General features: G+C 40.3%; 1 protein-coding gene and 1 non-coding gene across 3 annotated transcripts in view; both read left to right on the forward strand.

The window, feature by feature from the left end:
- The window catches only part of MSRA (methionine sulfoxide reductase A), a 410,272-nt gene that overhangs the window by 205,165 nt on the left and 191,135 nt on the right, over positions 1-13,972 (forward strand). For both annotated transcript variants that reach the window (XM_062212846.1, XM_062212845.1), the window contains exon 3: positions 10,259-10,378. In XM_062212846.1, coding sequence (XP_062068830.1) covers positions 10,259-10,378 — 120 coding nt within the window. The remainder of the gene's footprint in view (positions 1-10,258; positions 10,379-13,972) is intronic.
- On the forward strand, positions 12,211-12,316 carry LOC133775502 (U6 spliceosomal RNA). The gene has a single exon (XR_009868246.1). It is a non-coding gene; the product is annotated as a U6 spliceosomal RNA (small nuclear RNA).

Raw genomic sequence — 13,972 nt, forward strand, 5'->3', positions numbered from 1 at the left:
CCCAGGAAATGGAGAACCTGGCTGGGAGGAATTCTGTAGGCAGCTGTGAGGCCACAGTGCAGCGAGCTTTCTTTGTGCAATGACGTGATGGCTCTGACATATTACACTGTACGCCATAAATACATACAATTATTGTGTGTCAAGAAAAAATAATCTAATAAAAAGTGTTTTCTTTAGCTCACAGTTTTGGAAATAGAAGAGTGTGGTGTCAGCATGTGCTCAGCTCTGGTTAGGGTCTCGTGGCAGGGGTCATCACAAGGGTAGGAGAGTGTGTGGAAGAGATCACGTGGTGAGGTTGAGGCAGGAAGCCAGAGAGCGAGTCAGGGACCAGGCTTTCACATCAACTTGCTCTCAGGACAAAGGTCGCACTTCACGAGGCTGACTTTGACAGTGGCCGCAGTGACTTAATTACTAAACCCCCTCTCCCCCACCAAAGGTGTCACCACCTCTGAATAATATCACACTGGGACCAAGCTTCCAGCAAATGAACCCTTGGGGGACAAGCCGTACCTCCCATATAGCCAGTGAGTTTTGACTTTCAGAGCCACAGAGAAAGGCTGAGCTCTCTGCATCCTGGCATTATGATTTCTGGGAATTCCTCCATTATGAACTCCATTACAATGATAGAGGTGGTCCTTGAGTTTTCAGATAATTCCAGTTCAATTCAGCAGATCCACCCCCTCCACCCCAGCCCACCAACGAGACTCACAAAAGCAAGGTGTTGTGCCAGGTGACAAGGCAAACTTACTCCAGGGAGGTGGGTCCCCCGGTTCGGAATTCACTGTGCAGGGAGGAGCTACAGGGAAGCTAACACTCATTCCATAGCGGGGACCATAAACACACCCAAGAGGGCTTGGGTTATACTTTAGGGTTCCAAGTCTAGGAATACCTGATGTTATTCTAAGTGGGCAGGCAAGATCTCCACAGGTGGAGATGGGCATCGGGGCTGCGAGGAATAAACAGGGGTGCCAGTTGGGAGGGTTCAGTCAGTGGAGGGTGGAATACTTGGTATGAAAACTTCAACAACTGCCTTAATTTTGTTGGTTATAAAACTGACATGGGCTCACATAGAAAATGAGAAAATTTCTCTCAAAAAAGAATAACCGAAGGCAACCAGGATTCCAACATTTTATAGTATTTTCTTCCAACTCTTTACCTCTGTGTGTGTGTGTGTATGTTATATATATGTTATATGTATATATATGTTATATGCTATATGCTTACATATAACATTCTTAAACAATTTTAAAAACTTCTTTTGCTTGTGATGGTTAAAATATATACTTCTAATAGAAATTTGGAAAACACTGAAGAGTATAAAGGAGAAAATAAAAATCACCCATAAGCCTGATCAGAAATAATACATACATTTTCTTGAGCCCATTTCTCAATATATATACATTAAATCAAATAGGAGAAAAAATTCTTCATGTTCTTTTACTTCCTTTTTTTTCTTCTTCAGATTTTTTTGGAACACTTTTCCATGCCACTAAATGATCTTACAAAAATGAATGTGTAATATTCTATTTCAAATTATGTGTAGACCATCATTTATTAAATACTTTCTCTAACTGAATATTTAGGTTATTTCAGATTTGTTATCATTATAAATAATGCTGTTAGAATTATATCTTAAGGTCAATATTTGCCATCAAAATATTTCTTTGGAAGTATTTCTTAGAATTGAAATCATAGGATCAAAATGTGTCATTACTTTTAAGATTCTTGCATCTTGCATCTTGCCCATTTGTGGTTTTAAAGAGGAAAATGGACACATTGGAAAACCTTTGGGTTACGGTCATCCTGGAAGAAAGGTGAGAGATGGCCGAGTGAGGGAGATGCTGAGGTGGGAGGCTATTGGTGGGGCCGTTGTCCAGCTGATAAAAGGAAATAAAGAAGAATCTGAGAGAGGAGGGGACTGTTTAGGTTGAGACAAGTAACAGAGCAAAGGTGACCCCAGCTTTCCTACTAAGGATCTAGGAAAATGACGATACAATTAAAGCAAATGGAGGCACCAGAAGAAGATGCTGGCTTGGTTGTCAATCTGTGATGACGTAACTCCATTGAATTTAAGTTGTCAGGAGCCTTCTATGTGGAGGTCTCCAGCAGGGTGTTGGAAGTCTGTGTCTCTCTGAAGCTGGTGGATGGTCGAAGGTAGGCATTTTGAGATAAGAGAGCTGTTTCCAAAAAAGTGACATGTGGCTTGAATGATATAGAAAAGGGTTGCTTTAAAGATATAAAAAGAAAAAGTGTAAAGTCTGTTTTACAGCAGGCTAAAATAGGCAAAGCCATTTCGTTCCTTTCAATGGTCAGAAAGGTGGAGAAGTAGCCCCCCTCAGCAGTGGGAGGGCTAGGTCGCTCCTGCTGTCCAGTCTGGCTCTCTTGGATCCCAGAAGAGGGGCTTGTTCTGGAAATGACCATGAAAGTGGCTGTGTTTACCAGGGGGAGAGCTGGAGGAGACGGTGCATTTGGAGACCGATTTGAAGGAACATGTGGTGACTGCACATGTTCTTCTGGGAGCCCGGCCTCCCTGTTGGTTTCCACCCTGACAAGGCAGACTGCTCTTCCCACCCCATCTGCTGCTGAGGGTGTGTTCTTCAGCGGTGCTGCTCAGCAGGCAGAGATGGAGAATGGGGTGTGCTGGGTGGCAGAGAACAGTGTCTTGGTTAGTAGACCCTGCCCCAGACAGCAGTGCACTGAACCCTAATGACACGGCAGGTAGGGTTGTAGTGGTCGGTCTCCTCTTACTTGCTGGGAGAAGCAGTCGCAGTCACAGATCTGTACTAGTCACAGCAGAACTTGCAGGATCAGTGTGTTTTGGAAAAGGCCTTTATCATAATTTGAAGCCTCTCAACATTCTCTTTGAAGATTTCTTCTATCACAAATCTTAAGGAAAAATAATCTCCACAAATAGAAAAATCCCAGAGACACAGATGTTTCAAGAGAAATGACAGATAAAAATTTTTATCAGAAATGCAGAATTGAAGGTAATTATAACAAGAAAAAAATCCAGGAATTTCGGAAAGTTCTTACGAAGTAACAACTTTTGATAACAATGCCAAAAATGTAAATCTGATACAGTGACACATTTTGGCATGTTCTTTAAATCTTTTGGGTCCTTAAATTATGACCTATGTTTTTATCCTATTTCCCTTCAATTCAAACCTTTATTTCTACAGAATACAGATGTCTCTCAGAAGTTCTTGGGGAGGGGCTGGCACTTGTGACAGGTAAATTCATTGTTTCGATGATTCTAGAGGCCAGTTCTCAGGCTATTGCCATCAGTATAATCTTGGGATAAAATACTCTCTAAAGAGCAATTTGCATATATTCTGTCAGTGACATTTCTTCTACTCTCCTTCAGGTTCTCCAGGGCCCACCTGTCTCCCATAGCTGCTGCTATAGCAACAGGAAACTCTGCCTGCCATTGTGTAGGTGCAACTTAAAAGTGATTCTCACCTCTTGCTTTCTGCTCAAACTTCATACCTATGTGTGTGCAATTGCTAAAGATGACCTGCAAACTCAAATTCCAAACCGCACAGTCTAAGAAAGAAGCCAATAATATCAATAAATGAAAATATAAGTGTACTCATGGACTTACTTTTGGGGAACAAGCAATTCAAAATCTTGCTTCTGATCAAAATGAAATAGTAAGAAAGTATGACATAAAATAGGCCAAATAAAACAAAAATAAAATTCTAAAACTTAGAGTAAAAAATCCATTGAAATAATTCTGTAAATGGGATTTTCAGATTGAATCCAGTTAATGAGGGACTTAGAGAATATCACTAGTTCTGATGCTAGAGTAGGGAAAAGAGGAATTTCAGCCTTCCCTCCTCTCTCACTCCCTGCCTGTTTTCCTCCCCCCCTTCCCTTTCTTCCTTTATCAACAGATACAGACACGAGAATAGATTGAGATTCACCATTTGACATCTAAAAAGACTTTCAAGGAAACAGAATGATGGGGAAGCAGTATTTGAAGATATAGTAGCTGAAGATTTTCTAGAACTCTTCCAAGAAAGACACAAAATACCATATCAAAATCATACTTTAAGCCCTAAGCAGGATACCTAAAAATTAAAGACATCTATCTGTCTATCTGTATATCTATCTATCTATCTATCCATCCATCCCCCAGATTATTAGGAATAATAAAAAAATCTTCAGAACTTAAAAAAAAAGCAAGACAGATTGTCTACAGAGGAATGACAGTTACACCAACAGCAGACTTAGCAGCTCCAATCAACATGAGAAGACCGTGGGGTACCGTCTTCAAAGCACTGCTGAAATTTTGAAATTTATACTCAGCTAAATTCTAATTCAGTAGTAAGAATAAAACAAACATTCCAGACATACAAAAGACTTGATATTTTATAAGTAACGTCTAGTTACTGAAAAACCTTTTAAAGATATATTTCAATAAAAAGGAGAATTAATGTAAAAGTAAGGCGTGAGTTGTAAGAAACAACAGTGGTCTCAAAGATGTTTAAAAATGATGATGATTGAATCAACTGGCTCTTTAGAGGATGGGAATGAGATAAAGATTATTCAGTGTGACAGTTGCTGATTTTGGAAGAGGGTAGAAATACTGAACAATTTCAGCCTTGGTTAGGAAAACATGAGAGTGAGGTATGTCTATAAAAATTTAAGGATAAACCTTAAAAGCTTTACAAGAAAAAAAATACATTTTTCTCTTTGCCTCCAAAGCCTGTGGGGCAGGGAGATGAGAGGAGCCAGAAACTGAAAGACCAGGTCAGCCTAATAGAAGACCCAAAATAAAGGGGAAAAACCAAGAAAGAGGGCGGTAAATGGAAAACAGAAAATGAGCCTATGGAGAAAAGCTAAAATATATCAATAAGCAGATAAAATATATTGAAATCACGAATAAAAGGTAGCAATTTTCAAAGTGGCTAAAAACCAAAGTCCTATCATGTGCTGCTTGTAAGACACACACCTAAAACAAAGACACTGAAAGATTAAAAATACAGAATAGGAAGATACCTGCCAGATCTATGCAGAAGGTTAATATGGGGATATTGGTATAAGTCAATTCATATAAGGGAAGTGAAAATAAATCTGCAAAGCAAGATAATCATAAAGAAAGAGCAGAAATAAAAAACACAAAGGTGGCCGGCGCCGTGGCTTAACAGGCTAATCCTCCGCCTTGCGGCTCGGGCACACCGGGTTCTAGTCCCAGTTGGGGCGCCGGATTCTATCCCGGTTGCCCCTCTTCCAGGCCAGCTCTCTGCTATGGCCCGGGAAGGCAGTGGAGGATGGCCCAAGTGCTTGGGCCCTGCACCCGCATGGAAGACCAGGAGAAGCACCTGGCTCCTGGCTTCAGATCAGCACGATGAGCCGGCCGCAGCGGCCATTGGAGGGTGAACCAACGGCAAAAAGGAAGACCTTTCTCTGTCTCTCTCTCTCACTATCCACTCTGCCTGTCCAAAAAAAAAAAAAAAAAAAAAAACACCACACACAAAGGTAATGAAGATCAGTGAACCCAAGGTTTGTTGGGCAGTGAAAAACCTCTAAAACCCAAAAGAGAAAAAATGAATAAACAAATAACAATGAAATAAAGCCTCCTTCAATTCCCCCTTTCATCCTCTTCAAAGAAGCAAAGTACAGATAGTTGAGAAATTTTATTATAACTGTGAAGAACAAATAATCCCTTTCCAATACAGGGTTATGCAAGGAGAAAAAGAAGAAAGACCAGACAATCCACGGGGCTAATATAACCTTAATACAAATTCTGAACATGAAAATTAGAAAAATTATGACAAATCTTTCATATGAACTTAAATTTAAAAATGAAATAGCAAAAGTCATTCAGTGTGCAAATGCACTGTAAGTTAGCTATGATTTATTGACAGATGGATCAGAAGGTCTATTAATACAATATACTACCTTATGAGGTTAAAGGAGGGAGACCACATGATCATCTCAAAAGAATGCAGACATTGTTAATATTTAAATCTCATGCATGGTAAGAAGCTCTTCAAACTATTGATGGAAGGGAACTTTCTCAACCTGATACCTGTCTTTCAAAAGCTTGCAGTGGGCCTCATATGTAGTAGGCACTGTCCCTAATGCTAGGATGAGACAGGATTCTCACCACCCTTATTATTCAGCATTGTATGGGAGGTCATAGCCAGTGCAACAAAATGAGATAAAGACAGGAGAGTAATAATTGGATAAGGAGACATAAAACTACCATATGCACAAAACATGATTTTCTATATAAGGTACCAAAGAGGACTTGCAGACAAAGCCATTAGGACTAATAAGAGAATTATCTAAGTTTTTTATTCTATAGGTAGAATACAAAAATTAGTGATTTTTTTCTACAGCATCCGAAACCAATAAAGTATACTAGAAAAAAATTTTCTGTAAAAATACTATAAATAGTCTTTATAACAGCAACACAAATCATAAAGTACATAGGACTATATGTAACAAAAATGTATCAGACCTTTACAGAGAAAAATTATGACATGATATTGAAGAATACTCAAGAAAATACGAGTAAATGGAGAGCTATATTGTGTTCATTGACAGGAAGACTCAATATTATTAATATGACAAAATATTTTCAAGTTAATCTATAAATTGTATGTAAGTCTAGTCAAAATATTAAAAGGATACTTTATGGAATGTGACAAGCTGTTATTAAGCTCAATTCTGAATGGTAATGGACCAAGAATAGCAAGGAAAACTTTGAAGAAGTATGAAGCAAGAAAAGCTCACTCTGCAGATACTTACGATTCACTAACCTAGAGCAATGCCAGCCCTAGACCCTCCCCTAGAAATCCACCCATCCACCCTTACTTTTCTTTCTCCCTGCTTCTAGTCTTTAGTAAACCCTTCTGTCTGTGTCTTGATAACATATCCAGACTGTATGACCCTTGACTTCCTCTGCTACCACCTGGTCTAAGGCACCACTGTCTCTTACCTGGATTACAGCCATAGTTTCCTAACCATGCTCGGCTTTCGTGCTTGGCCAGTGCAGGCTATTCTCAGCAGAGGACAGCCACAACAACCCTTGTAAAACGTGAATTCTGTTATTGATATGGTTTGTGAATTAGTTTGGGTATCCCTCAATGGTCCATGATTAAAGGCTTATTTTATTTTGTCATTTAAAATTATTTGCTTGTTTATTTGAAAAGGACACAGAGGGAGAGAAGGAAACAGAGAGAAAGGTGGAGAGATCCTCCAAGTGTCTCACGTGACTGGCACGGCCCCAGGACTTGGACCCTTGGACCATCCTCTGCTGCTTTCATAGGTGCATTAGCAGGAAGCTAGATCAGAAGTGGAGCAGCTGGAACTCCAACCAGAACTCCAAAATAGCATGCTAGCATCACAGGCTGCAGCTTAGCCTGCTGTGTCACTACAGTAATCACTTTGTTTTGTTTCATAATAAAGGATTAAAAATGTAAACAATTGTAAAAAAATAATATCTGCTATATTTTATTTGTAGACATTCATGTTGATCACTAGACTACTGAATGTTTCCAGAATTGTGGTATAAACAAGACTTTTCTTTGTTTAAACACATACTCTCACACTCATATGCCGCAAACCAAGTAGTAGATGCTTAGGTTATACTGGAATTACTAGCTAAAACATTGCTTCACGGAGAAGTTATGTTCTTCTGACAACCCATATCCTGAGTTAAATACCTCTCCAGAAATGTGTGCATTCACCCATTAACCACATGTCAAGCCCCCGAGGCATTATTTCAGCCATACATGCTACTCTGGAATCCTTTGCCACCAGAAGCCTGGCCATTCTCCCTCCAGGAGGGGTCATTTCATGTGCCCCATTAAACATTGAAAGAGAATTGAATATCTCTACTTGAATCTACTTGTATTTTGCTGTTTGGCCAAGAACATTTTACGTTTCAGGAATCTATACAATAGCCCTCTTTAACCATGGAAGATATGTTCCAAGGCTCCCATAGGATGCCTGAAACCTTGGATAGCACCCTGGATGCATAGAATTATATGGCTTCTCTTTGACATATCTGAGTTGCAAGACTCACTGCTGTAGCACTTCAGAGCCATTCTTGGGTAAGAGCAGGGTTCCTGTAACACAAGCACCGTGATAGAGATCTGATAACCCAGAGGGTTACTAATGGGCTGAGAGTACAGGTACACCGGACCAAGGGTGGGGAGGTGTGAGGTCTCGTCACATCACTCACAGTGGCATTACAATTTAAAACTCATGAGTTCTTTATTTCTGGAAATTTCCATTTAATGTTTTCAGACTGTGGTTGATTGGGGATATCTGAAACCATGGAAAACAGAAGAGCAGAGAAAGGGGGACTGCTGTGCCATGTGAATAGATGGCCAGGAGAGCATGGGGCCATCTGAGTGGGACCAAAGACCAAGGTCAGGGTGGGCTGGCCACTCAGAGAGCCTGTCCTGTCCCTTGTGTACTATTAGTCATGTGCAGTACAAACATATTTTCTTCTGTAACCCTTGCAGATCAGGAGTGGGAGGCCTTCAGCTTCGGGCATGCACGCCTGCTGGGGGCCTGTGTAGCCATTTGTGTCCAGGAAAGCTGCCTTTTGCCTGCCCTTCTCCGGAGATTCTGTGGCATCATTCCCGCATCTCAGGGAAAACAAGGAAATAAAATTAATAGAGGAGCCTTGTGTCAGAGATGGGGGGATACTCGATTGTTATAGATACTCAGTAAATATTCACTTATATTCACTTGCAGCAATTCTCTTGTAAATATCAGTGTATAATTTCAGTAATACAAATGCTTATGCTATTAATTTGAAATTTTTTACTTTTCTTTAAAAGTATATACATTTTTTTACTTTTAAAGTAATTGGAATCTATTACAGAGAAATTTGAAAATTAAAAAATATTCCTATACTCTCACCACTATAATAAATTTCTTCACAGTAACTTTGGTGTATTTCTTTCCAGTCTATTTTGGTGTGAATTGTTTTTGTAGTTATTATAAAAACATGCACATAATTGTGTTTTTACATTTTAATTTAGCCTTAGATAATTGTGATATAATCATATACATCTTTCCAGGTTGCGGCATTATCACAACAGTAATTTCTTGCTGTATTGAATTTCATTATTTGGCCCGATGCTATTTTTTAACTCTTAACATATTTTTGGTTGGATTTCCTTTCACATTTTAGCAAATAGAATATTTTTGTACAATGCATAGCTATGCACATTGCTTTGGATTTTTAAAGTACAGTATTAACAAATGTCAAAAATTTCAGGGAACTTCTAATTTTTATTTCAGCTCTGTCATTGAATCTAGCAAATCTATTGATTGTAGAAGTAGAAGGCATATATGCATTTACCAACTGTTGTTCCACCTGACATCTTAGTTACACATGACTTAATAGAGCCACGTAACACTTAGTGAGGCAGTAATCCTGCTTACGTCTAGAAATGGGCGACAGGATAGCATGTGTACTAGACAGTGCAGAAAGTGATGGTAGCATGTGGCAGTTCTTCATCTGGAGCCTGAGAAATTCAGTGCAGGGTTTTCGATGTGGGTGAATATGTGTGTCGTGGGGTGACAGCTCTCAGTTTCTGTCACATGTGGCAAAGGACCCAACAATAACTGGTATGGACACAATGTGTGCTAGTTGAATGGAATGCTATTTTTGTGAGTTTGTTGTTCTTTCTTACATACCTTCCTCCATACTTTGCCTCTCCTCATTCATTGCATTCAGTGATAGAAGTTAGAAAAATACACTTTCAGGTGAGCAGTCATTATCAAATGCAAGTTTGTAGTCACAGAAACAATATGAAAAACTGAACACATGCAAAATTGTTAATTGAAAATGCTGCATCAGTCTATGTCAGTGTTGGAAATTTTCCCATTAAAATCAGTAATTTAGTGTTACATTTCTTGTTAAAATATTTTTAAAAGCATTATCAGGAATGTGATTAATGCACAAGTTTGTATTAATTTGAAATTGAGGGTAGAAATTATTTATGAAATTGTTATCTTTTTATAATGTTATTTACCAGCTCCATTAGAATTTGAGATTTTTTTTGGTTTTTGCACAGCTAAAACAAAGAGATATCCTATGTGAATAACCATAAATAAAATAATTTTGAAATATTAGATACTCTTTTTTTACAAGAGGAAAATCTTAGCCTGTGTTGATCACCAAATGGCAGGAGCAACTTCTTTTTTCTAGTGGGACAGGTATTGTATGTGCAGTGACCACCTTGCTTCGGATAAATGATTAATAAGTGTCTTACGTTTTCCCTAGGAATGGGCTGTTTCTGGGGAGCTGAAAGGAAATTCTGGACCCTGAAAGGAGTATATTCAACTCAAGTTGGTTTTGCAGGAGGCTATACTCCTAACCCCACTTATAAGGAAGTCTGCTCAGGTAGGAATGTTTTCCTTTGTCACAACACTGAGGAATGGCTTGTCTCTGCTGGCAGGTGACAGGATCTTTAAAGTGGAAGTACAATTTGTGTGTGTTTCCTCAGTTTCCTCTTTACCATTGCTGTAAATGTCCCTGTTTGTTTTTCCCTTTGTATTTGAAGGCAATGAACATGCTACAGAATGTATCAGCAAGCTCCTACTGTGGAACAACTACCCTAAAATGTAGTGAGTTAAAACAGGATAGATTATGATTTCACTGACCAGCGATCTAGGCTGGCCTCAGCTTGGTGGTTCTGCTGCTCGCCGCCCTCGGACTCACTCACATGGCTATGGTCAACCACTGGGTTGCCTGGGGGCTGGCGGTGTGAAATGCTTTCACTCACACGTCTGGCAGTTGGTACTGGCTGCCAGTGAGTGCTCATTATCAGCTGGTGTAACGGGGATGATGGACCTGGGGTCTTCAGCACACTGGCCTGGCCTAATTCATGTGGTGGTGGATGGTTTGTGTCACTTTACCTTATCCCATTAACCAAAACACACCACCTGATCCAACACAGAGTCAAGGGCAGGTATATCCCCAACTGAGGTATACAAGGATATAGGGAGGTGCTAGGAAGTCAGGACCGTCATGACCACATCTACCACATGGCACAAGCAAGTATGAAACATTGTTTTTAGGGAAAAGCTTTAAAAGCCATGGTATAATACAGGGGTTGGTAAATTGTGACTCACAGGTCTTGTTCAGAAAAGATGTAAAGAAAATTTTGTTAAAACACAGACATGCCAATTTTTTTTGGCATATTTTCCGTGAATATTTTAATGCGACAATGGGAGAGTTCTGTGATTATGACAGACTAGTCTGCTATGCCGAACATATTGACTGGCCCTTTTCAGAAAAAAATTGGCTGACCTCTGCTCTAGACTAACAGGATAGGTGGATGCCCTCATGGCCAATTGTAGCTTAAATACCAGAGTATCTTTCTGGATTTGTTTCTCTCCTCTTCTCCCTTCCCCTCCAAGAGAGAGGGGAAGGAAGAGAGAGAAGGATCTTCCAACCACTGGTTTACTTCTCAGATGGCTGCAATGGCCAGGGCTGGGCTAGGCCAAAGCCAGGAACCTGGAACTCCACCCAGGTCTCCCACATGGATGATAGGAACCCAAATACTTGGGCCATCTTCTGCAGCTTTCCCAGGCACATTAGCAGAAAGCTGGAGCAGAAGTGGAGCAGCTGGGACTCAAACTGGCACTCATGTGGGATGTCTCGTTGCAGGCTGTGGTTTAACCACTGCACCATAATGTTGGCCCCAGTTCCTGGGTTTCTTTGTTGTCCTGCCAGCTCAAGTAGCATTTAAAATACATGTTTAAGAAGAATATTTTGTTCGCCATCTTAAGAGGTCTTTCCTTTAAAAAAAAAAAAAAGATTTATTTATTTGAAAGGCAAATTACAGAGAGGCAGAGAGAGAGAAAGAGAGAGAGGTCTTCTATCCACTGGTTCACTCCCCAGATGGCTGCAACGTCTGAAACTGAGCTGATCCGAATCCAGGAGCCAGGACCTTTTTCCGGGTCTGCCACGCGGGTGCAGGGGCCCAAGGACTTGGGCCATCTTATACTGCTTTCTCAGGCCATAGCAGAGAGCTGATCAGAAGTGGAGAAGTTGGGACTTGAACCAGCGCCCATATGGGATGCCAGCATTGCAGGCAGAGGCTTTACCCACTACACCACAATGCCGGCCCCTTAAGGGTCTTAATAGGGAGGCTTTAAATTTTACTACACTGGCAAAAATGAGACTTAAAAAATAATGTAAACAGTTTTACCTTTTTAAAACAAAAGGTCGTGCTTGCTTTGGCAGCACACGTACTGAACCTGTATGATCCAGAAAACATCAGCATGGTCTCTGCACAGGGATGCTCCACAAATTTATGAAGTGTTCGTGTTTTTACCAAAATATGTTTTTTATAGGCCTCATGGTAACCACAAAGCAAAATATTTATAATAACTTTACCAAAAATAATAAGCAAGGGATCAAAACACACTGCCAGAGAAAAATCACTCACCCACAAAAGAAGATTGTAAGAGAGAGAGAGAGAGAAAGAAACTACACAAAAATCAGTAACCTTTGTATACACAGACAATGCCACGGCTGAGAAAAAACTTCTGAGTCCCATTCACAAGAGCTGCAAATAAATAAATAAATAAATAAATACCTTGAAATAAATTTAACCAAGGACATTAAAGATCTCTATGATGAGAATTATAAAACATTAAAGAAAGAAACAGAGGAAGATGCCAAAGAATGGAAAAATCTTCCATGATTATGGATTGGAGAATCAGCATCATCAAAATGTCCATACTACCGAAAGTGATTTACAGATTCAGTGCTATCCCAATCAAAATACCAAAGACATTCTTCCCAACTCTAGAAAAAATGATGCTGAAATTCGTATGGAAGCACAGGAGGCCCTGAATACCCAAAGCAATGATATATATCAAAACCAAGGCCAGAGGCATCACAATACCAGATTTTAAGACATACTACAGGGCAGTTATAATCAAAACAGCCTGGTACTTGCCAAAAAACAGATGGATAGGCCAATGGAACAGAATAGAAAAACTGGAAATCAACTCATGCATCTACAACCAACTCATTTTTATCAAAGGAGCAAAAATCAATCCCTGGAGAAAACACAGTCTCTTCAACAAATGGTTGCTGGGAAAACTGGATCTCTGTATGCAGAAGTATGAAGCAAGGCCGGCGCCGTGGCTCAATAGGCTAATCCTCCGCCTTGCGGCGCCGGCACACCGGGTTCTAGTCCCGGTCGGGGCACCGATCCTATCCCGGTTGCCCCTCTTCCAGGCCAGCTCTCTGCTGTGGCCAGGGAGTGCAGTGGAGGATGGCCCAAGTGCTTGGGTCCTGCACCCCATGGGAGACCAGGAGAAGCACCTGGCTCCTGCCATCGGACCGGCGCGGTGCGCCGGCCGCAGCGCGCCTACCGCGGCGGCCATTGGAGGGTGAACCAACGGCAAAGGAAGATCTTTCTCTCTATCTCTCTCTCTCTCTCACTGTCTACTCTGCCTGTCAAAAAAAAAAAAAAAGAAGTATGAAGCAAGAACCCTACCTTACAACTTGCACAAAAATCCACTCAAAATGGATCAAGACCTAAATATATGACCCAATACAATCAAATTATTAGAAAACATTGGAGAAACCCTGCAAGCCATTAGTATAGGCAAAGAGTTCTTAGAAAAGACCCCCAGAGTCACAGGCAATCAAAGCAAGAGTTGACAAATGGGATTCTCTCAAATTGAGAAGCTCTGTACTAAAACTGCAAAATGAAGAGGCAACTGACAAAAATGGGAGAACTTATTTGTAAACTATGCAATTGATACAGGACTAATAACCAGAATATATAAAGAGCTCAAGAAACTCAACAACAACAAAACAAACAACCCAGTTAAGAAATGGGCACAAGACTTGAACAGGCATTTTTCAAAAGAGGAAGTCCAAATGGTCAACAGACACATGAAAAATGCTCAGGATCATTGGCCATCAGGGAAATGCAAATCAAAACCACAATGAGATTTTACCTCACCCCCT

This window comes from Lepus europaeus, chromosome 16 (assembly GCF_033115175.1).
Source record: "Lepus europaeus isolate LE1 chromosome 16, mLepTim1.pri, whole genome shotgun sequence".
In the NCBI taxonomy this organism is placed as follows: Eukaryota; Metazoa; Chordata; class Mammalia; order Lagomorpha; family Leporidae; genus Lepus; species Lepus europaeus.